Below are 21,110 nucleotides of genomic sequence, written 5' to 3'. Positions count from 1 at the left end.
TTACATTTTGTTTCCTGCTTTTTTTCTGTAATACTAAAGGTGTACGTAGAGGCATTTTACTCCCGTAAAAGTTACAGTAATTTAGCTCCGTGTCATGTTCTCAATTTATAGCTAGCTAGCTAGCTATGGCATGCAACGCGTTGTCTTGTTTGAAGCAAGATGGCCTCACTCTCATGGCAGAACAGGCCCAGGCTCTCAAGCTCCTGTTTGAGGGAAGGGACGTGTTTATCTGGTTCCCAACGGGGTATGGCAAGTCTCTCTGCTATATCAGTTGCTACCCTTTTTAATGGACTACAAGCTAGGTAGGACCAAGGCTCCTCCTGTTGACAAAAGTGTTGTTCTTGTTAATTGTCTCTCCCCTTGTATCTCTCATCATGAGACTCATGATTGACCAGATCAGGAGTCTAAACAATAGAGGTGTTTCTGCTGCCATCCTCAGTAGCAATAAAGGAATCGACAAAGATTTGGTTGCCACTGCCAAAGAAGTGTCTTCACTGTTGGAGGATTCATTTTTTGTTGTACCACGAGTCAATTTGTTTTATGTATTAAAAACCACGCCCAGATCACGCCCAAATACAATCAATACCAGGCCTAGTAGGCGACCTAGCGTTCAATTGGAGACGGATCGGCCTGGGGTCGAGGCTAATAACTGAGTAGACTATTATATACTCCATTTGATAAAAGTTTATGAATAGCTAATAATTATACATTTAGCGCGTTATAGCTGAACTCGTGAATCAATATATAGCCGATCAGACGGCAAGTTAATTTATAGATCTAGTAATGAATTTCTAACCATAGCTCTATATAGAGTATACTATTACAGCTCACCTGTGATATGAATGCTTTTCTGAGACAGGGGGAGTATATCTTGTTACAGCTACAGCTTCCAATTAGTCATCATGGTACTGCTATTATGCCGTTGAAAAACACGTAATCCAATGAGCTGACTATGCATAATAAATTATACATGTACTGGTACCAAAGAGTTATAAACACACCTCATCACAACAAAAAAGAACTCTTCTCAATCTCAATCTTGACCGAAGTATTCCCTCCATTTCCAAGAATGAGATCGAATGAGATATCATAATTATAATTCATCTCTGCCTGTAAGTGAGTATACATAATTATGAAACATAAATTGAACCAGGTATAGACAGACACAAGAGTAGTTGACAGACATTATACATACTAGAAGCACATGTTGTTTACATGTAGCCTTAATTATATGCAGGACATATCTAGGTTAAATGACCCTATAATTATTATATTAACTAACTACACGTACTATACACTCATACAACTAGGTAAGCTTGCCGATGCACATAGAATACCTTATGAATTATTGTATGATATCTCTGGCTTGTAGCTAGCTCGATACTCACAAATACAGATCTATAACGCGTGACAAAGGGTACGTGTGTAATTTGACCAATGTCTCACGAGACATTGGTCAATTATAATTGCTAGTCAACCCACGAAATTTAATTTATTCAGCGAAATGCTTTTAGAGGCCATTCCACGAACATTAATTCCCTCAAAAATGTCGCGCTATATATACGGTATACAGCTTGGGGCCTTAGAGTTGTTGTGAATATACCACGAATCAAGGAAAATGGAAAAACAATGACTGGCCGACGGCAATCGGCCTGCACGATAATTTTTCTCAACTGCATGTCCTATTACTGTCCACACAGCTCTCCACATTCAATATAGCGTTTCAGCATCAGTGATAACCATGCCACCATGGTGTTATAATTTATCGGTTGTGCCTAAAGGAGGTAGTTAATCACTGTCTCCAGTCCGTAGCCTTTGAACCTGCTGCAGGAAAAACAAACATACAACCACCCAATTCTTTGATAGACCATTATAATACTTCTATTGATCAGAAAATGCTGAATTTTAAAACACCTGACCTGATCTGGTCTAGTGAGAATGAACACAACCAATTTTTAAGACACCCTGTAGATCTACTTGAGTGTAAGATGTCTCATGTTAAGTCTATATTAATATAGGCTTACCTGCACCTACCTACAAGAAATCAGTGGTAAAGGGGCAGTCCTGAGTCTGGGGCCGCCGGCCAACCTGATCTATCTCGGGGGCAAAATTAATCATCTTGACGATTCAAAAACTGAACAAGAATATTGAGTGACATGTGATCAGATACATATATCTATATATATCTGTTGATAGGCTAAGAGCTGAGGCTAAGAATTCACTACTAGACCAAGATCTATGACCAAGGTAAGCTACCTACCATAGATCTAGCAGGATTTTAAAATAGAGGGGGGAAAGTTACTAAAAAAGATACCTATAAATTATTGTTATCAACTGGCACATGGTACATAGACTCACTGTTGCACAGTGAACAGTAGACTGGTCAAACTCCGTGTAGAGACTCGTCCAAGGTTTGCCAGATATTTGTTAGTTGGGCGGAGTTTGGGCTCCACCCAACTAAATAGTTGTGGCAACTCAATTCAAGTGGTACTCGTACGTCTCACGGGCCACTTTGAAAACTGATTCCAATTGCTATGATACAGACCCCAAGTTAGGCCGCACATTGTTTCACGAATTTTCCAGGTCATATTTTTGCAGAATGCCCAAAAATTAGTGGTCCAGGTCAGAATAGCCATGTGATCTGGCAAACGTTGTAATGTTTTACTAAAGTGACTTTTTGTGGTGTGTTGTGACTCTGTTTGTGGTTTTATAATGACCGTCATCAATTTTTTTTCTTTTTTTGCCTGCCACCCTGATCTGTTTTGGTCCATGAAACATAAGATCAATTTGGTGCTGTGCAGTTCGTATCATTATGCCGCAATGCGCATGCGGTAGAGTGTGTGTGTGGGTGTGTGGGTGGGTGGGTGTGTGGGTGGGTGGGTGGACTGCTACAGCTGCTCAAGGGGATCAATGAAGTGCAAGTAAGAGTTTTTATTGGCTTCTAGTCATGTTTTCTTGGATCTTAATTCGTGGATTTGCAAAATAATGCTTTGTTCTCGAGTTATGGGGGAGAAACTTCCCCCCCCGCCCCCCCCCCCCCACCAGATGAAACCCTGATGATATAATGTGTGTATAAAAACTATTAGTAGCTTTAATGTTATGTATAGCTTTGGCATCTCCACCGAGGCATTAGCACCCACGGTGCTTTCATTGATGGAGTGTTTGATTTTGGTAACATGAAACTTATCACCATCCCTCTGAATTCAAGTGAGAATTTCACCATACCTGTTTTAAGTGGAGAATATACCGAGTGATTGCTTTTGATCTGGAGAGCAAATATTTTTTAGGTATTATATTTGGCAAATGAGCTAACACATCTGAAAGCTCTGTCGTTGTTTGGAATGAAAGTTACTAAATAAAGAGGTTGAAGTGACCTGCTCTGACTCTGCCCGGAATTGTCTAGTCTTGTTCCCATCTTGGATAGAGTACTACATGTAGTTGGTTTCATCAACGCGTTGTCGACGTTAACTGTCATCACTTTAAATGACACCTTTCAACTTTTATTGATGGCTATGTGGTGGTGTACTCTTGGAATAGTTTGAAGTCCATCTTTGAAGGGGAGGTATCGCTCATTATGCAACTGGATCTACCCAGTAAGCCTCCATTGATTATCAGAGCTAACATCATTCAATGTTTTTCTTGTTGCAGCTGCTCCCACTACATCTCAAACGTCTGATCCACAAACAGACCCACCTCCTCCTAATATGGAGTCCCTAACAACATCAATTATTGCTGGTAGCTAGGTTTCTTGATGTATCAGTCTCTCCATCCACTGTCACAGCAGCAGCTTATACCGTTTATTGAATGGATTTGGGTTAAGGATTCTGGTTAAGGTACCTCTAAAAGTATGGCTAAAATGCACATCTTTTAAGTTTGGTGATTCTGCTACTGCTTGTAGTCACCGCTGTTGGAACTGTTGTTGTGATTTTAAGAAAACGGAGACAAAATAAAGGTACCTAAATCATTCGTTAACTGGTCTTGAACAATTGACATGCAGTTGTGAGGTTCCAGAGTTAGATGGATTGATCGTCAACATTTACAGGAATTGACAGCCCAACAAAGCTTATGCTTCAGTACTACATTGCCTATGAGCGAACAAACAAACCACAGAGACAGAGAATCGATGACTCACAAGCCCCGGCAACAACAGAGGTACAGTATGAGAGCATTGAGCCAGTTCATGAGTACGAGGATGTGTTGCTTTGGGGAAAACAAGTCGTGCAAAATAATTATGTTATTATACCGCTTTACGCTAATTTTGTCCACAGTTGTGTGATTGCACAAAACTGATTGTACAAAACTGAAAATGAAAGTTACAATTTATATATAATTATAGAACATTGATTCTGTAAAATTGGTGATTTATTATTATGATCTTTACCTCATCCCTAGCTAGATATTGAAACTCATTCTCACAATTCTCAGTAATTATATCTGATTTATAGGTGAGTGCATTGTAGCTGTACTAAATATAATATACAGTCATACTAGCTATTAATTAATCTACTACACTAGCTTGGCACACCTATGCTTTGATGGATGATTACACTAGTTTGATATTCCTTTTGCTTGCGGGGACAACATTCACCATAGCTGTAAAAGGTACGTGTTAGCTATGCATAGTCTATAGGTATTATCTTGCTGTCCCTATTTGCAATCAGGTCCAGAAACACATGGTGGTGGTACTTCTGCTCTGTATATTTATGGTTATAGTGTTATGTTATAATAAAATATAAAATACATACTATCAAGGGCGTATCGACCACGCCTTCAATGTAATGTTACCACATTATCCGGAGATTGGCAACCCTATTATATAGAAGCGCTCCAATTGAGCAGTAAGAAAATCGATTAATGCTACATGTGCAATCAGGTACAATTAATCCATTATAGCCTCATGGAACGGTTACTATCACTATGCATGTTCTAAGCGCCAAACTCGAATATTGTGCGCCACTGTAAAATGTGTGTGGTACTGTAATTAGAAGAAGATGATAGTTAGATGCATGCATAAATTAATTGAAGAGTTAGAGGGATTGGAAACGAAAGTGGTACCCTCGAGTAACATCCACGCTATGCTTCGGTTTAATCGATGCCATCACAACAATACATATTTTTACACACAGTGCATAATAAACTACATGCTCAGTCCGTGCAACTCACTTATATTTGGAAACCACTCCCTTCGCTCTGGGCTCTGGGGACTGGCAAGCTGCCGTGTTGAGAGTTGTCCCGTTGGAATGCAATTAGAACAAACCACAAAATACGTAATGCGTGGGTGTATCACTTTAGCCTCGATAACAGACCGCCAGTGATGTACTTATACCAGGAGCCCATAAAATATATGAGAAGGAGCGGCTAACTACGAGGATCACATCTCGTAATTGGTTATGACCGCATTTCCATATATGCATGCAGAGTCACTAAGTGGTTGAATCCCTACACGTGTTATACGCAATGCAGGGATGCGGTTTGCAAGCACTTAGTCACTTCCATACAAGGAAGTGTGGTTTCACCGGCAATTACGAGATGTGATCCTCGAGTGTACGTTGAAGTTAGCCGCTCCTTCTCATATTTATGGGCTCCTGCTTATACTCAAGGCTGATAATATTTATGCCTCGGTGCGCATGCGCAAGCGAGGTATACGGTAGTGTGTTTGTGTGTGTGTCTGTCTGTGTGTGTGTGTGTAGACTGTTTCAGCTGCTCAAGGATCAATGAAGTGCAAATAAGAGTTTCTATAGGCTTCTAGTCATGTTTTCTTGGCTTGGTATTTGTGGATTTGCAAAATAAAGCTTCGTTCTCGAGTTATGTCTAGTTTTGCTTACTTGGAATGCCATTGCAGCCTTTTCAGAAGAGTCCGTAGCAAAACTTGTTCACCGAGTGTTGCTACTCTACTTAGTAGTTAACTCTGCACTAGAACGCTAGCTATTGGTAGCTGCAAGAGTGAGAAGAGAGCTGCAAGGCTCTGCTGACTTGCAGCCATTAATTTTAGACTTGAACTGTTGGCATCGATCGTTATTAACAACGATCATCGTCGATCATTGCTCACTCTTTGAGTTTCCCTGTGATTCTGGTTGCAGCAAAATTAAAAATGTTCATCATGATAATTATAATCAATGTGTGTATAAAAGCTAGCTATTAGTAGCTTTATGTTATGTAGCTTTGGCACCTCCACCGAGGCATCAGCACCCGCGGTGCTTTCATTTGTGCGGTAATAGTTAGCGCATGGGCGGTGGCACATGACTATTTGATTCTTGTGGGAGCGTGACATTCTTCATGCACTGGGACAACTCTCAACACGGCAGCTTGCCAGTCCCTTTCTCCCGAGAGAAGGGGAGTGGTTTCCAGTCTATTAAGGTATATATACCTATTGTGACAGTAGCGGTTATAACAGCACGCTTACACATTTCCATTAGAGCCTTAGGAACTACTGGATGTGGCCAGTCATTAGCAAGTATACTACACGTGGCTCACAGACTAGGCGTGTTATAAATTGCTGAAAGAGATGATGTCTCAACTTAGGGAGTTACCCGGCCAACATTTTGCTTAATAGCCTCGTTTGTAGAGCGTAACGCAGATAGTTTTCAAGGCTCTATCGCAGATTCAATGTAAAAAAGCATCAAGTGCACCACTCTACTTCGTTGCCAATCTCTTTAACTCTTCAATCTATATGATGCATGTGAACAATTAACTGTAACTGGTGTATTGTGCAATGCAGCATTGTACATACTTTACATGAATATACACTGAAAACATACACATCATCCTCTAGCAAAAGACCGTGTCTATATAATGCACATTTAAAATTTTTATGTCATTTTTACATCTACTGTTAATTTTGTGGTTGTGGTATACAGTAAAATGTGTATTCAATTGGCCTTCCCGTCTGCCTAGTACCCTTATAAATTTATTTCGTACACAGCCCAGAACTTTTCAATTGAGCCCGAGTCAGTGGTACAAGCCGAGGGATTGTTGGCAGAGTTTGAGTGCCTGTCTCCTGGAGGAATATCTCATCCTTGGTTTGTGAATGGCACAGCGTCTACTAGCCCTAACTTTTCATCTGAAATCAGAGTAGCTGGAGGCACTTCAGGTCATCCCTCAGTGCTGACCATCCCAGCTAGCTCACAGTTCAACAACAGTGTCATTCAGTGTGCAGCCGTTTCAGTGACTGGTGGAATCTTATCAAGGAATGCAACATTGATAGTTGGTGAGTGGTTTAATTATTTGTAGAGCGTACACCTTGACACGGTTGCTTTTAATGAGGCCTTTTTTCTCAGAGCGTGTATCTATTGAAGTGGTTAATGGTAAAACCAACCTTGCCATCTCTGTGATCAATAACTTCACTCTGAATAAGCTTACCTTCCGTGTTGACATCTCTCTCACTACTCTGGGCACTAATGAGATGGTTACACTTCCTCCTCTAAATGGTGTACAAAATCAAGTGCAGTTTAATTACAGACAAACTGATAACCACACTGTCTGTGATATATTCACCTTCACTGTGACTCCAATTAGTGAGTCAGGAATGGAAGGAAGATCCAGTGAACCTGTCACTGGGTTCTTTACACGAGTAACAGGTACTGTAAATGTTTTATTGAACGTTTTATACTTGAAAATTACCACAGATAATAACAATGTCGCTCCCCTCATCAGTCAGGGAGGAAATGTGTTGAGGAAAATAGTACATCTCGGTGGTATGGTAAGATATATATACGTAGTGACTGTAAAAACCGTTTATTCAGCGCACCTCTTAGGTACCCAACTGTACCAACTTCACCTCCTACCAAGTGAACACTGACGTATTGGCACCCATCAATAAGACCATCAGAGACCCCCAAATGATAAATTTCTCTCTTCCAACTGACCAGATAATCAACATTTCCGTGACACTTACTTCGATCACGGGGGTGCACCTCATATTCAAGGACATGCTAATCAGTAAGTCGTGTATTATGCCTCGGTGCGCATGCGCAAGCGAGGTATACGGTAGTGTGTTTGTGTGTGTGTGTGTGCGTGTGTAGACTGTTTCAGCTGCTCAAGGATCAATGAAGTGCAAGTAAGAGTTTCTATAGGCTTCTAGTCATGTTTTCTTGGCTTGGTATTTGTGGATTTGCAAAATAAAGCTTCGTTCTCGAGTTATGCCTAGTTTTGCTTACTTGGAATGCCATTGCAGCCTTTTCAGAAGAGTCCCTAGCAAAACTTGTTCACCGAGTGTTGCTACTCCACTTAGTAGTTAGCTCTGCACTAGAACGCTAGCTATTGATAGCTGCAAGAGTGAGAAGAGAGCTGCAAGGCTCTGCTGACTTGCAGCCATAATAGACTTGAACTTTTGGCGTCGATCGTTATTAACAACAATCATCGACCCACTCTTTGAGTTTCCCTGTGATTCTGGATTCTGCATGTAAAAATGTTCATCATGATAATTATATAATCAATGTGTGTATAAAAGCTAGCTATAGTAGCTTTATGTTATGTAGCTTTGGTACCTCCACCGAGGCATCAGCACCCGCGGTGCTTTCATTTAGTAGAAGTATTACATACTGATTTTAACGTTTTGCACAGGAACAACTGATGTTCAAAATTTGATTGTGGACGTTTGCCCTGAAGGAAACTGTGCAAGAATTGAGTATGTTGAAGGTACCCTCTCTCCCGGAGCTCTTGTCTGTGTGATACGTTTCACTGCTGGAGAGTTGGATTTTCTAAGCATGAGACTAGTGCCAATTCGACGGAGTATGAGTGAAAATTTTACCATCCCGGTGGCTGTTAGTGGAAATTACAGTGTGATTGCATTTGATCTTGAGAACAACAATATGAGTGTACCAAGAATGCCCATATCTGTGGCGGCCGACAATGAAACTATGTTTTTGAGCAATAGTGAGTCAACTAGTGTGTCAGTGTTGTACATGTACTTTCTTTTGTGGTGTGCGTTTTTTATAGTATGAGCTCAAAACTGTTTTAAACTCAAAATGTTATTGGGTTCCCATTTCCTCAGAATCTTCCACTGAACCAAATTCTCCACCTAATTCTGAGGGCATTACTGTCGCTAAACTATCAAATGGAAGTGCTGAAGTAACCTGCACTACCTCTGGTCAGAGTTGTCTGGCATTGTTTCTGTCTAAAACCTCTCCAACCTCTCTTGATCCGATGGTGATGATTGGTTTTATTGAACCACCTAATGACAGAACTGTTGTCACTCTTAATGCTACTTCCGATATTTATGTGGTAGTTTACACTTGGAATAGTGATTCTGGCGAGACCATCTTTGATGGGAAGGTATCCTTCATTAGTCAATTGGAGAGTAAGCCAAGAGTTAGTCTTAGTTTCAGAATTGTATGCGTTCTATTCTTCCTCTTGCAGGTCCTCCTCCTACACAATCTCCAGCTCCATCACCCATAGTACTAATAGCAGGTAATGATGGCAATTCATGGCTGTTTGTATCTTTTTATTTTTTTTATAAAGGTATCACCATTGTGGCCATGGTACTTGTAGTCATCGTAACTATCGTTGTAGCTGTGGTTATTGTGAAGAGAAAACAAAGCTCTTATACATGTGAGGTGAAATCCTGCTAAAATTTGTTAATGTCACTTTTTTCTCCAACAGTTGAGGTTCCAGAGTCAGATGGAAGAGTGGATTGGTCGTCAACATTTGCAGGAATTGAGCAGCCCAATGAAGCTTATGCTCCAGTACTCAAGAGGAACATTGCCTATGAGCAAACCAAGAAACCATGGAGACAGAGGATCGATGACTCACAAGCCCCGGAAACAACAGAGGGAGAATATGAGAGCATTGAGCCAGTTCATGAGTATGAGGATGTGTTGCCTCAGGGAAAAACAAGTCGTGCAAACTAAGTGAATCAACTGAAAAATGTGGCACTCCACCAGATTCAACGATTTTTACATGTGTTAATTATATACTCTATCAATTTATACAAACTGAGTAATATCAAGAGTCCATAATAAAAGAGAGAGTGACATCTAGTTGTTCAGACGAGAAAATGTCCAATTTAGTGATAAAAATACAGGCTCTGCCTACTGACACTCTGGAATTTCTTGACGCTACTGAAGTTTGAGTCTGCAGCTGTATACCTTTATTGATGGACATAAACATTATGTATCCACATACACCCACCATAATTATAATACACGTTAGTCGAGATGTTCCAGTCCATGGTCGATATATGATATCGTATATCAAAAATAATTCGACAAACACAAGCAATGCATACGGGGGTACAAAAAACAATTAAAAGATTGAGCTGCAACTACACAGTCATAAGTTTCAACATAAGTATACATGGATAACAATGATTGTTCCTTGAAATTGAAAATGACTGCCATGAACCTGTACGGTGTGTGTGTTGTAATGGTTGTCATTTTAAGTAAAAAAAAGCCAATCCTGTTGAATACAATTAGCCACCTCATTGTACGTGTACCTATCAGATAAATTGTGCATCCAATTATAATTATAACTGATCTCCAAATGCTTGCATTCCCTCAAGCAAAATGTGTTTCATATACCGTATAGCGGGAAATGTTCGTGGGGTGCAAAATTTCACGTTTTTCGAGGGCAGAGTAGTAATGCGAAAATTTAAACCGGGACAAACTCCCATACACTGGTAATTTCACATGCAAGCTATTGGTGGGTGTGGTTTCCTGGCATTGAACTGCGAATATTAGAACCCACGAAAATTTCTGCTGAGGGCTCTGTAGCCAAATAGCGAAAATTATCCTGGACATTTTTCTGGGCAATTTTCGTTGTTCTAATACAGCAGACACTCTGGTATATACTTAAATTTTAGTGGTGTAATCTGAGAAAAGGGACCACTTGGGTTGATCTAAAAAAATTGAGATCTCTATACATACTGATAGAACAGAAAAATATCCGGACAATACCTAATGAGATACATTCCAAGCCAACATTAGATAGCTTTGAGGATTAGCTAGTTTTAGATAGCTATGCAACTATCGCACATGCACTGTTCCAGAGGAGGATCGTCAGGGTCAAAAGGTTTTAATCAAAAAGCTGCTACCAGAGGACTTTAATTGAATTCCACTCATCTACTCTTCCTTTGGTATCTCCAATTCACGTAGAGCTAACTGATTGGAATTTAATTAAAGTCCTCCGGAAGCAGCTTTATAATTAAGACCTTTCGGCACTGACAATCCTCCTCTGGCACTATTCTATTAACTTAGCTAGCTCAGCTGCATGCTTATTCTAATTATTCCGGAAACTTCGCGTGTTCTTTCTAATTTTACCTGGACAATTTCCAAAATAATCGTTTTTTGCTGTCCGATAAATTAGAACATAAGTTTATACGGTATACGCATTTTAATCGTCTTGCTTGAGAGCAAAATAAGAGCTCAGAATTTCAGGCTACAAAAAAGCATCCTCGAGCTTGTTTAGTGCATATCCTCCTCTTAGGTGTGGTATATCCTAGTTATGTAGTACCTTTTAAAGCTCTTTCACATAGAGTACTGGAAATATTCCTTCCTTGTCTCCATGGTAACCCTCGTACCAGTTGTCATCGATCTTCTTCTTAATAATCAATTCGTCATCCTATGAGAAAAATAAGAGAGTATCTGTACTGTACATGCTACAGCATTGAAAGGAGCTCAGATAATATAATTATAGTTGTTCTTCAGTCTGCAACATCAATTTCAATGTTTGTGAGTAAGGTTTTACGTAACTACTACAGTAACAGTAACCTGCTAGTTTATAGTGTAGAACAATATTACAGTTTACTCACTTTGCTGAAGGAAAGTTCTCTGAGACTCTGTCCCTGAAAGTCGTAGAGTGCCTGGGCTTTGCCAACCTCTATACGTGCCTTGGGCTCTGGCGAGATGAGTTGACGATACTCATCAAGACTGAGCACCTGTGAGGGGAGGGGTGTATCATATGAAGAGTGCTTAATACATCAATAACTCACTGTTAATGTCAGCAAAGGTACTAACACGGCCTGGGAACAAGGCTAATTTAGACATTGCCAAGCAATTATATTAACAGACTGTGATTAACAGTAATTACCACATGGCTATATAGTTTAAAGCACAACACAACAGGTCCACACACCTGTATGTATGAGGCTGGAAAGATGCCTTTTGCTCCGCCCAGTGATCCTTGCAGCCAGTTGGCGTCAACAGTGTGTAGGAGGTCAACAATGTCTCCCTTCTGGAACGACAGCTCCCTACAAGTGTGTGTGTGTGGGGGGGGGGAGGTATGAGATTTATGCCTACATGGATGGCCTGGTACGCCGGCAACAGTATAAAAATAATTAATAATGACGATTGATTTTCAGGAGAGGGTGCAGAGGGGTTACATTGAATGTATGTGCATATGTACATGTTCATGTATACAGGCACTCTCACTTTGCAGTTTGTCCATCGAAAGCGTAGAGAGCCTTTCCTTTCCTTCCAGGTGGAGGCTAAATATATACAAACGAAATTTGATAGACATGATCACACTGAACATCCTTTGTAACAGCTACGTACATGTAGACTGTACTTCACAGCTGTTACACACTGGTACATGTACGTGTGTATTATATTAAGTAGGATAGCAGCATAGACCTTACCTTGAGCTGTTTCTCCTTTGGCTTGTTTTTCTCTTCCTGCATGCCTTTAGCAACTCCTGGCAACAACTCGGGTGCCACGCCTTCCTTCTCCAGCTTTTTTAGCATTGAGGCGTTCTCCAGTGCCCCCTGCAACTTGGACGCATCGATGCGGTTGAACACTCTCTCAGCTGCACGAGGGAGTATAAGATTGAGCCAGCTTTGGGACAACACGTTTATTCACCAGGCTTGTTTGTATAAATTGTTGCTTTCTCAAGAAATATATATGTGGTAGAATAACACATTTGCCTTAATTTATTACTCACATTCTTCTCCATCAGCAGCTGCTGGCGTCTCCCTGGAGAGACAGACATTAATGTAACAACCAAACACACATAATTAATACTAAAAATGACACGCTAAACAGTTTTGTTGTCACAATAAGTGTCGGTGTATTCTCACACACAGCACACACATGAGAAATACACATAGATACTAATCCTATAATATAAGTGACTCCGACTAACTTGTTCTCTTGCGCGGCAGCCTGCAGCAGAGGGTGCATGGAGGTCATCTTGGTTGAGTAGTCGCTGGAACTGGAGCTCTGACGAACGTGGAGCTGTGTACACAAGAGTATAGTGAGCTTTTGCTCGCTTGCATGAAAAAAGCTGGTACTAAGTAAGCCCCGCAACAACTTCGGTATACATAATTATTACCTACGAAGTATTATGCAGTAAAACACACTACGTATAAATTTATACTGTACGTATTTATTTTGCTGACTTATAATTATAAGTTAAGATTACGCTGCTTCACGCCATTGTAAACTATGTCCCGTACTTCCCAGTAAGTACCTCCTGTGAGTTCCTCTTGTTTTCTTCAAACTCTTTATGGTCTTGGTCCTTCTGATTCCAGTCTGAGAGTGTGGGGGGGGGGGGTTAGTACAGGACATGTACTATAATTATAGTGTATTGGCAGTAAACGTATTAAAAGAGTAAGAAATCTGAAAACACAGCCAAGCCAAACTGTGAGCAATATCCAAACATGTACAAGTCATGTATGTGGGGACCTCACACTGAGCTAATATACAATAATAAAGAAACAGAGTTTTACTGCCTCATTTTCACAGTGTTAGTCTCTCTTACCTCATAGCTGCACTGGCTATCTTTTCAATTTTTATAATTCATGTCTAATAAAGTGAACTGAGTGCCTATAAGTGATCTCCTAATTTGGACAAGATCATTAGTTGCTAGGATGCTAATTGGCAAAAATGTACGTGGGTAAACCCAAAACACAAAAATGAACAGCATTTAGATGAACAGCATTTAGGTGTGCACACAGAACTACGAACCCACCCACACAATTAGAGCTGGTAAAGAGGAAAGCGGAAAGCTGATTGAGTGGTAATAATCTTCACGTCAACCCATAAATCCCAAAAGAAAGGGCACAAATCTGCTTAACTCGCCAAAATCTAGCCTGGCTGTAAGGTACTAACACAATTAGATGTAAGTATAGCTAGCTCCTCATCCTAAATGTTAGCAGCTACATAGCTCCTCATGCAGCACTCACAGTCTCTAGATCCATCAGTGCTGAACTGATTGGCCTTCAAGCCGGTCTGTCTCTTGTTGGCTGACAGCACATCGTCAGTCGTCACTCCAGGATCTGCAAAGAGGGAACAACTTGTCATTATAGGACTCTAACAGAGTTGCAATTAATGTTGCTCATCTACGTGTACTTATGTACACTGCATACTGTATGTGTACTAGCTTCAGTAAACAGACAGTGCGCACGCTCATCGTACACATACACCGGATCATCAGGACCTATGATAGAGGGAGTGTCAACATAACTGTGGCAGTAAACGTATTCATTGCCGTTATTGGAGGGTTGAGACAGGTTATTATAAGCAACTTAGCAGCAAGGCAGCACGAAAGGGAGTCACCCTGAACCTGAATGACAGCCTATCAAAGTACAATCTCATACTAGCCAGTCCGGGATCCCTATAGATACAACCCCTGTAGGCACGTACTTGGAGCTTTCTCCCTCTCCGGTTGCAGTGGTTTAGTGTTCCTGGGCAGAGAGTCTCTCCTCACCTTCAGTCCTCTCTCGTCGTACACGTACTCTGTCTCAGGACCTGAAGATGCTGCAAAGAGGAGAGAGGGTATCAGACACGCAGCCATACGTCTAACAAAGAATATGATTGCCAGTACAACAATAAAAGCTACAGGTTCGTTCAGACCCATCGGGGCAGTGAGGTTTCGTAAGTGAGCAAATACACACACTAAATTAAGACGTACGTACCACCATAATTATAAATGCATACACACAGTAAAGCTGGGACCTATGTATGTAGTTTACTAGCAACGTACATCCAGGGTAGGTCTCTTCCACTGTGTGCTGGAAATCCTGGAACATCTGCTTGTACCATCCCGGTTCCTTAATTCCTGCGGCAACGGGGTTCTCTGTCTGCTTGAGTGGTTGCTTGGCAACAGGCAAGATGTCTTCCTTGGCCTCGATAGACAATGCCCTCACTGGTTTAGGTGGTTTAGAAGCTGACATGACCGATTTGCCACCGGCTGGTTTTGGGGAGGTCTCCTTGGGAGAGTGTTTGGGAGATTGCTTCTTTGGGACTTGAGGGGACTTCTCAGGTGAGCTCTGGCCTTTGGTGGGATCTGCACACATGTATGAATGTAAAAGCTGAGAACCTGAGTGGGTCAACCCACGAAATAGCAAGCCACCACTAGCTAGCAACTTTCTTCTTCAGAGCCGAAGAATTAATGCCGTACGTATGTACGAAATACAAAATCGTTCATTACTTGAAACATAAGAAATAAAAAGTTCCAGCATTTGATCGGCTAGGCCATCCCTGCCTCCCAGACCTTCAAGTAAGCTAACTAACCCACCTTGAGAGTCTACGCTGCTCTCTCTGCTCTCCCGTTTCTTCCTCTCAGCAGCATGAGCGATGATGTTGACCAGGTCCATCTTGTTCATGGAAGGACTGGCTTTGCGAGATGGCTTCTTCACTTCAACCTCCCCAGCTGTCTCGTCACAGTTGAGCTCAATTGGGGTCTCTTCCATAACAACAGCTTCTGCTGCCTCCACAATAGGAACGGGGGCTTCCCCATTATGTACATCGCATGTAATGTCTATATCCTGTGGGGTCATTACTATGGCTTCAACCGTTTCAGAAACTGCAGACTCATCATTAATTACTTCCTCCGTTTGTTCAACAGGGGCGTCTTGCTGATCAGGTTCGGACGGCTCGTCCAACGACTCCAGGCTGTACGCTGCATGTAGTTCATCCTTCACTTCCACCATTACAGCCATTTCTTCTATCACTTCCTGTGGTAGGGATTCCTCTTTCCCAAGGTCGTAAGTGACGAGAGGTTCCTCCTCGACTTGGACCACATCCACAGACTCCTGCACCTCAAGTTTCGGCACTGCAACGTCTGGCACCTCAACGTCTGGCACTGCAACGTCCGGTACTGCAACGTCTGGCACTGCAACATCTGGCACTGCAATACAGACAAGCACAAAATACTAATTGTGCACCGTAATTATACTAGACACAGTGACATACAAAATTAAAGTGAGCTACAACAGTGTATCGCTTTGCTCGATATTCCGGGAATTAATTCTCAACATAACACCTAACCATGCAAGAGTGCACACAACTATATCACATGTTTTATGCGCTCTTAGTCTAACAGAGCCAAGACTCGAACCACCCACACATTATCTCACTAGGATGTGACTTGTCAATGCAATATGTGTCCATGCCGAGGAATTTAGCCTCGTAGCTCTCACCGCCACAGCTGTGGGGGGAGGAGCTTGCCGTGGACTCACTGGGCGTGCCCAGACTGGACTGGCGATTGTGACCATTGACAACAACCTGAGAATAATAATGATGTGCACTATTAAATAGTGATCATCTCGTACACACTGACTGTGCATGCAGTTTGGAACTGAAACACTAATTGTATCGATTGCCTACAGGGATGGAATACGTACAAGCACATTGTATGTACATGTAGTACATGCATGGCTTAATTCTCACAGTCTAAAGCAATATGATTATCATACGTATGTTATGGTATGACACAGCACTGACTATATAGCTACATGTACAGTATGTTAATTCACAACATCCTATAGTTTCCTGCTAAGACACTGCATTAATTGTTGGCAGCCTCTGCTAGTGGTTTGGTCTAGCTACTCTGAACAAAACATGAACAAAACAGGCCTGAACCCCGTTATAACAGACTTCGTTGGGGGACAAAGCTTTGGCCATAATATAGAGTATAACAGAGGTGGCTTTGTTCATCGGGGTGGCTATTAAGAGTGCATGGTAACACTCCTTAACTGGGCAGTATTTGGATAGATACAGTCTAACAGCTATATGTATAGTAACTCACGGGGGGAGGGGCAGGTCGTGTGAGTGTCTTGCTACTGATCACCGGGCTCCGCGAGACCGGTGGTTTAGGGACGCTGCCATTGGCAACCCGGCTGGGAAAGCTAAACGATGAGTTGGTGGCTGGGGAAATGAGGCCCGGCCGCATCTTTATACTGTGTGTGTGTGTGTGTGTGTGTGTGTGTGTGTGTGTGTGTGTGTGTGTGTGTGTGTGTGTGTGTGTGTAGTACATAATTATGAATGTGAATGGTACAGCGATATATTTGCGTCTTTGTTTTACGTATTGCAAACCACTCTTACATCGATCTGAAACACATAACGCCACTTTCCCACCAAAACAATGAAGATAATAATCTCAGTTACTAACTAAGACATAAAATCCGAGAACCAGCAGGAAAATGCTATTTTAGTAGCTCCTACAGTGACGTCATAAAGCCAGGAACCGTTCTTTAATAGCAATGGCCAGGCACTTAGGTCCCATATGAACAGTTTACGTACAAAACAACCTCTCAACAAAGGTCACCTCTGTACATAACGGACAAGACCTTGTTCCCCGGTACATGTGCCTGCTTTAACGAGGTTTCATTTTACTCGCGACAGCAGCCGGTGCGTTACGCTAAATAATTAGAGGTGAAATCAGAGCTTCCATTGTTTACATAACATAAATTCCGAGTGTGCGTGAGCGTGCTCATACGTTCCGCACATAGCTCGACCATTCAGCGATCAGCTTGAGTATACTACCACCCACCTCTTGCATGTCATAGTATAGAGACTACCGGGGCACTTAACCGCTACTGGTCACGTACTTAATTTATACATGCACTACCCCCAAATAAGCAAGCTTCTTCATTGACCACCTATACGTATATGATACGCATTAAACGAACACCAACTCTTTTCATGGAAAAAGGAAGAGACATTTATTTTGGAAATGTGTGTGTAACAAAATTGATGCTGTAATCTGCAATGATTCTAAATTATGAAAAATGAAGTCATTAGGCGGCATTCTTGATTCATATCAATGTCACGTACTATCCACGATGAAGGATTAGTAGATACCACACTGAACCTTGTTTTGAGAACATTCTAGAGCACAAACATTTGCTGCCAGGTTACAATAATCAATGGTGGGTAAATTTCACTGGACACAGAAAACAATCTCATATTAATTACAGAATGACCCAAACAACCCTAATTATAGGACGCATACCATGGATACGTATGCAGGCATGCAGCTGTGCTAATTATATCAGTCTATGCATAGGCTATTTTGAGAAGGCATGCCAGCGTTGTTACAATTAAGTTAATTAAGCTTATTGTTTTTTGTTAGGGTGTAAAAATTGGAATTTTTGTATGCTCTTTAAAACATTCCGAGCTGATCCTCTACACTAAATTGATAGTAAAGTCTTAACTAATAATAATGGGTTGCAGTACTTCGCATACAATACAAGCACATGTACATGCATACACACCAATCAAGTAAGCCAGGGTGTGTCCGTGACAACACACAGACAATTGGCACCATACCCTGTGTAGCACACAACCCAATACTAAACAACTCATCGTCTCCCTCCCACCACTTGTCAACAGACCGATCTATTCTGCTGACTATTAACAAGCCAAACATAAGCACATTGATAATGGTATACTGATAAATTCTTAGAATCTAACCACCAATTTGGAAACAATTAATTGCTAATTACGACGTAACAAGGTTAAAATCATACGCCATGAACAATGACTGTAATGTTAATAGTGCTCACCCATGCATGCACGTGACTTAATTTATATTAGCATAATGCAATAATTATGGCTATTTCAACAAGGCACTTTAAGCAAGCCCTATAGTTAGGTTGAAGCCTGCATCAAAACACCACCCACCACCAGACTATACACAGAAGCTAGCATTAGGACATTCCAACGAGTAATGATATAACAAGTCACCTATACACACTAAACCACAGGAATTGTCAACAAAACCTATCACAGTCCAAACAGAGTCTCGTCGAGTAACAGGGAAATTGAATGTTGCAGAGTTCCAAAATGTCTGATCACAATACATCACGATAAGGAAGCAATCTGCTCTTACGCCGGGAGCCAAGAATAAGTGGGCAGTAAGAATAAGTGCACATACATTTAACTACTCTCCCACCAAAAATCTTGTTCACAAAAATTAATGTAGCACACTATGCAGATCGACATGTAAAATTACACATAAAATTATGCATGTGTATGTGCTCCGGGTTTCACTGATTTTTTTACTATAGCTAGGGCATCACTTGCACCGATTTTGATGACTGTTATGTATACTCACCAAGTTAGCTCCACTTTCTGTGTTGATTTCTTGATGAGCTGCATTGCTTGCATGTGCTTCAGGGGCTTTGTCTCTTGGCCGTTAATGGCTGTAATGTAGTCCCCGGTAACCAGCCCGCTCTTATGTGCCCGCCCTCCTGGGGTAACCTGCAAGTGCATTATGAAAATAATTACTTGTGAATTCATCTGTGAGTACACCCCATGGTGATTATGGTATAATTATAATTATACTTTCACGGAAATTATACAGCAAATGCAAAACGTTTCCCACGACTTACAAATACACCTTATTGTTCTTGTGAGTGCATGTACAGGGTGCGATAACATTAGATTTGGGGACGAACAGAAATGTGCATGGCAACAGGATTTCAGTAGGGAAAATAAAGTGTTTTCATTTGGGGATAAACAGAAACGTGGCAACAGGATTAATAGAGAACCCTGATTTCAAAATAATAGTAATGTGGCAACAGGATTTCAGTAGAGAAAATAATGTGTTTTCATTGCTGATATGAAAAGTATTTATAGCAACTGACAAAACAAACTCGCATCCACAAAACACACACACGACTAGAACTGTTATTCATCAGCTGTTAATTTCTGGAATGTAATCGAAATCATCAAAAAGTAAAAAAAATAGTACAGAAACATACATGGTCAAACGGCTACAAGCAGTGGAACGTTTACAACTTGGAGCCTAAAGAATGTGTCTGTTCATGCCATCAGGTGACCTTATTTGTCCTCATTATAATTATATTATTCGTACAATGAATCATACGTACAACGGTGCCACTGTGAAACTCAAGCACATTTCGGGCAAGGCTTCACTACTGCAGATCTGGTGGGCTGCTAGTGATTGCAATTTGATTGGTTGTTTGACCATACCGCAAACACACTTGACTTTTTAGCTATGAAAAATGGTAACCTAGTAAATTAACTGACAGTTGACTAACAGTTCCACATAACGAGGCCTAATGAGCTAAATGCATGAGTGCTGCAAGCTAATAGGAATGGCTAACATAGTCGGTAAAATATGAGGAACCTACACTATAAGTTATTTACATTGATATAATAGCGCATGCACCATAGTTGGCTATAGCTAGAAAACCGGGCAGGGCGAAGAGTTTTGACTATTATAGGTACATTGAATCAAAGTGGCCTCTGGACACACAGGACGGTACGTAACTATCATGCAGTACTCATCACCTGGACTGACTGTACAGAACCAGGACTAATACACTGCATGTTCCATTTACCGCACTAACCATAATTATATGATCGTGAACACACACTGCGGACACTGCTGGTTTAATACCCATAGCCGAGGGGCATTAGAACATGTGTACATGATCAAAAGAGGAATAGCCTCATAATTATTGTGTAATAAGTGTGTGTGAAGGGGGTGGGTTCGCTATCAAATGTCTCACCATTTTCACTCGGAGTGGAGACCTGAAGTCGAGACCTCCCTGAATCCCAAAGCCCCACGGACTACCACCCTCGATCACCACCAAATAGGAATCCTCCTCCATGACTCTGTATGGCTAGAGGGAGAGCAAACCATCAGTATGACTCACCGTGCATTGTGTGTGTACATAGGCATGACTGGTACTAGTAGATCTACAAGCTAGCTACAAGCAACACATCCAATGATCTAGACCTCACTTTTGTAATTCTTGCTTTTGCCAAGTTGATCTGGATGGAAATGCCTTGCTCTGTGCTGCACTGCACTGCACTGTAGCTATGAACAGAAGCTAGCTCACGTACATAGAGTTTATATATAGCCTGGGGGGTGTTTTCTTATCTCAACAGGAAGCAAACTGCACTATCACTTCCTGTATGTAA

General features: G+C 41.3%; 4 protein-coding genes across 13 annotated transcripts in view; 2 read left to right on the top strand and 2 right to left on the bottom strand.

The window, feature by feature from the left end:
- The window catches only part of LOC135338765 (uncharacterized), a 55,190-nt gene extending 53,132 nt beyond the window's left edge, over positions 1-2,058 (bottom strand). The window contains exons 1-2 of one of the 9 annotated variants that reach the window (XM_064534897.1): positions 1,002-2,058; positions 832-950 (exon numbers count right to left, since the gene is read on the bottom strand). The gene's annotated coding sequence lies outside the window, so the exon portion shown is untranslated. The remainder of the gene's footprint in view (positions 1-831; positions 951-1,001) is intronic. The other 8 variants (XM_064534889.1, XM_064534887.1, XM_064534879.1 and 5 more) reach the window with 8 other exon arrangements.
- Positions 1-9,913, top strand: part of LOC135339285 (uncharacterized) — a gene marked incomplete in the record, with an annotated part of 254,087 nt that extends 244,174 nt beyond the window's left edge. Inside the window, 1 exon segment of the mRNA XM_064535359.1 lies at positions 9,819-9,913. Coding sequence (XP_064391429.1) covers positions 9,819-9,848 — 30 coding nt within the window.
- On the top strand, positions 4,393-9,737 carry LOC135339561 (uncharacterized). Of its 2 annotated transcripts, XR_010396020.1 has the most exons (10): positions 4,393-4,445; positions 4,516-4,602; positions 6,923-7,207; positions 7,278-7,577; positions 7,626-7,699; positions 7,755-7,938; positions 8,563-8,874; positions 8,993-9,408; positions 9,460-9,549; positions 9,601-9,651. XR_010396020.1 is itself a non-coding variant. In XM_064535706.1 (9 exons), exons 2-8 carry the CDS (start codon positions 4,536-4,538, stop codon positions 9,394-9,396), a joined length of 1,626 nt encoding a protein of 541 aa, XP_064391776.1. In that variant the 5' UTR covers positions 4,393-4,445; positions 4,516-4,535; the 3' UTR covers positions 9,397-9,408; positions 9,601-9,737. The 2 variants fall into 2 exon arrangements, 1 of the variants encoding a protein (XP_064391776.1); XM_064535706.1 differs by lacking the exon at positions 9,460-9,549 and having other exon boundaries at positions 9,601-9,737.
- A 277-nt stretch (positions 9,914-10,190) lies between the features above and the next one.
- On the bottom strand, positions 10,191-21,080 carry LOC135338961 (muscle M-line assembly protein unc-89-like). Its single transcript, XM_064535055.1, has 18 exons — positions 20,931-21,080; positions 20,696-20,809; positions 19,273-19,418; positions 16,963-17,113; positions 16,292-16,439; positions 15,451-16,062; positions 14,917-15,219; positions 14,577-14,690; positions 14,117-14,209; positions 13,402-13,463; positions 13,075-13,166; positions 12,874-12,905; positions 12,572-12,738; positions 12,366-12,421; positions 12,070-12,184; positions 11,747-11,872; positions 11,449-11,556; positions 10,191-10,341 (listed from the first exon to the last, which is right to left on the bottom strand). Exons 2-17 carry the CDS (start codon positions 20,795-20,797, stop codon positions 11,452-11,454), a joined length of 2,424 nt encoding a protein of 807 aa, XP_064391125.1. The 5' UTR covers positions 20,798-20,809; positions 20,931-21,080; the 3' UTR covers positions 10,191-10,341; positions 11,449-11,451.
- Between the last annotated feature and the right edge of the window lie 30 nt (positions 21,081-21,110).

Source organism: Halichondria panicea, chromosome 1 (assembly GCF_963675165.1).
Source record: "Halichondria panicea chromosome 1, odHalPani1.1, whole genome shotgun sequence".
Lineage (NCBI taxonomy): Eukaryota > Metazoa > Porifera > Demospongiae > Suberitida > Halichondriidae > Halichondria > Halichondria panicea.
The sequence above is the reverse complement of the archived record's forward strand: the minus strand, read 5'-3'. Positions and strand labels throughout refer to the sequence as shown.

Bases quoted from the DNA above. Each gene is read 5' to 3' on its own strand.
- LOC135339561 (XM_064535706.1), top strand. From the start codon at position 4,536: ATGGATGATTACACTAGTTTGATATTCCTTTTGCTTGCGGGGACAACA. The intron at 7,208-7,277 runs GTGAGTGGTTTA...CTTTTTTCTCAG, and splicing joins GAATGCAACATTGATAGTTG to AGCGTGTATCTATTGAAGTG. The intron at 7,578-7,625 runs GTACTGTAAATG...AAATTACCACAG, and splicing joins GTTCTTTACACGAGTAACAG to ATAATAACAATGTCGCTCCC.
- LOC135338961 (XM_064535055.1), bottom strand. From the start codon at position 20,797: ATGGAGGAGGATTCCTATTTGGTGGTGATCGAGGGTGGTAGTCCGTGG. The intron at 13,464-14,116 runs GTGAGTGCTGCA...CCACACTCTCAG, and splicing joins CACTGATGGATCTAGAGACT to ACTGGAATCAGAAGGACCAA. The intron at 11,873-12,069 runs GTGTGTGGACCT...CTCCCCTCACAG, and splicing joins TTCCAGCCTCATACATACAG to GTGCTCAGTCTTGATGAGTA.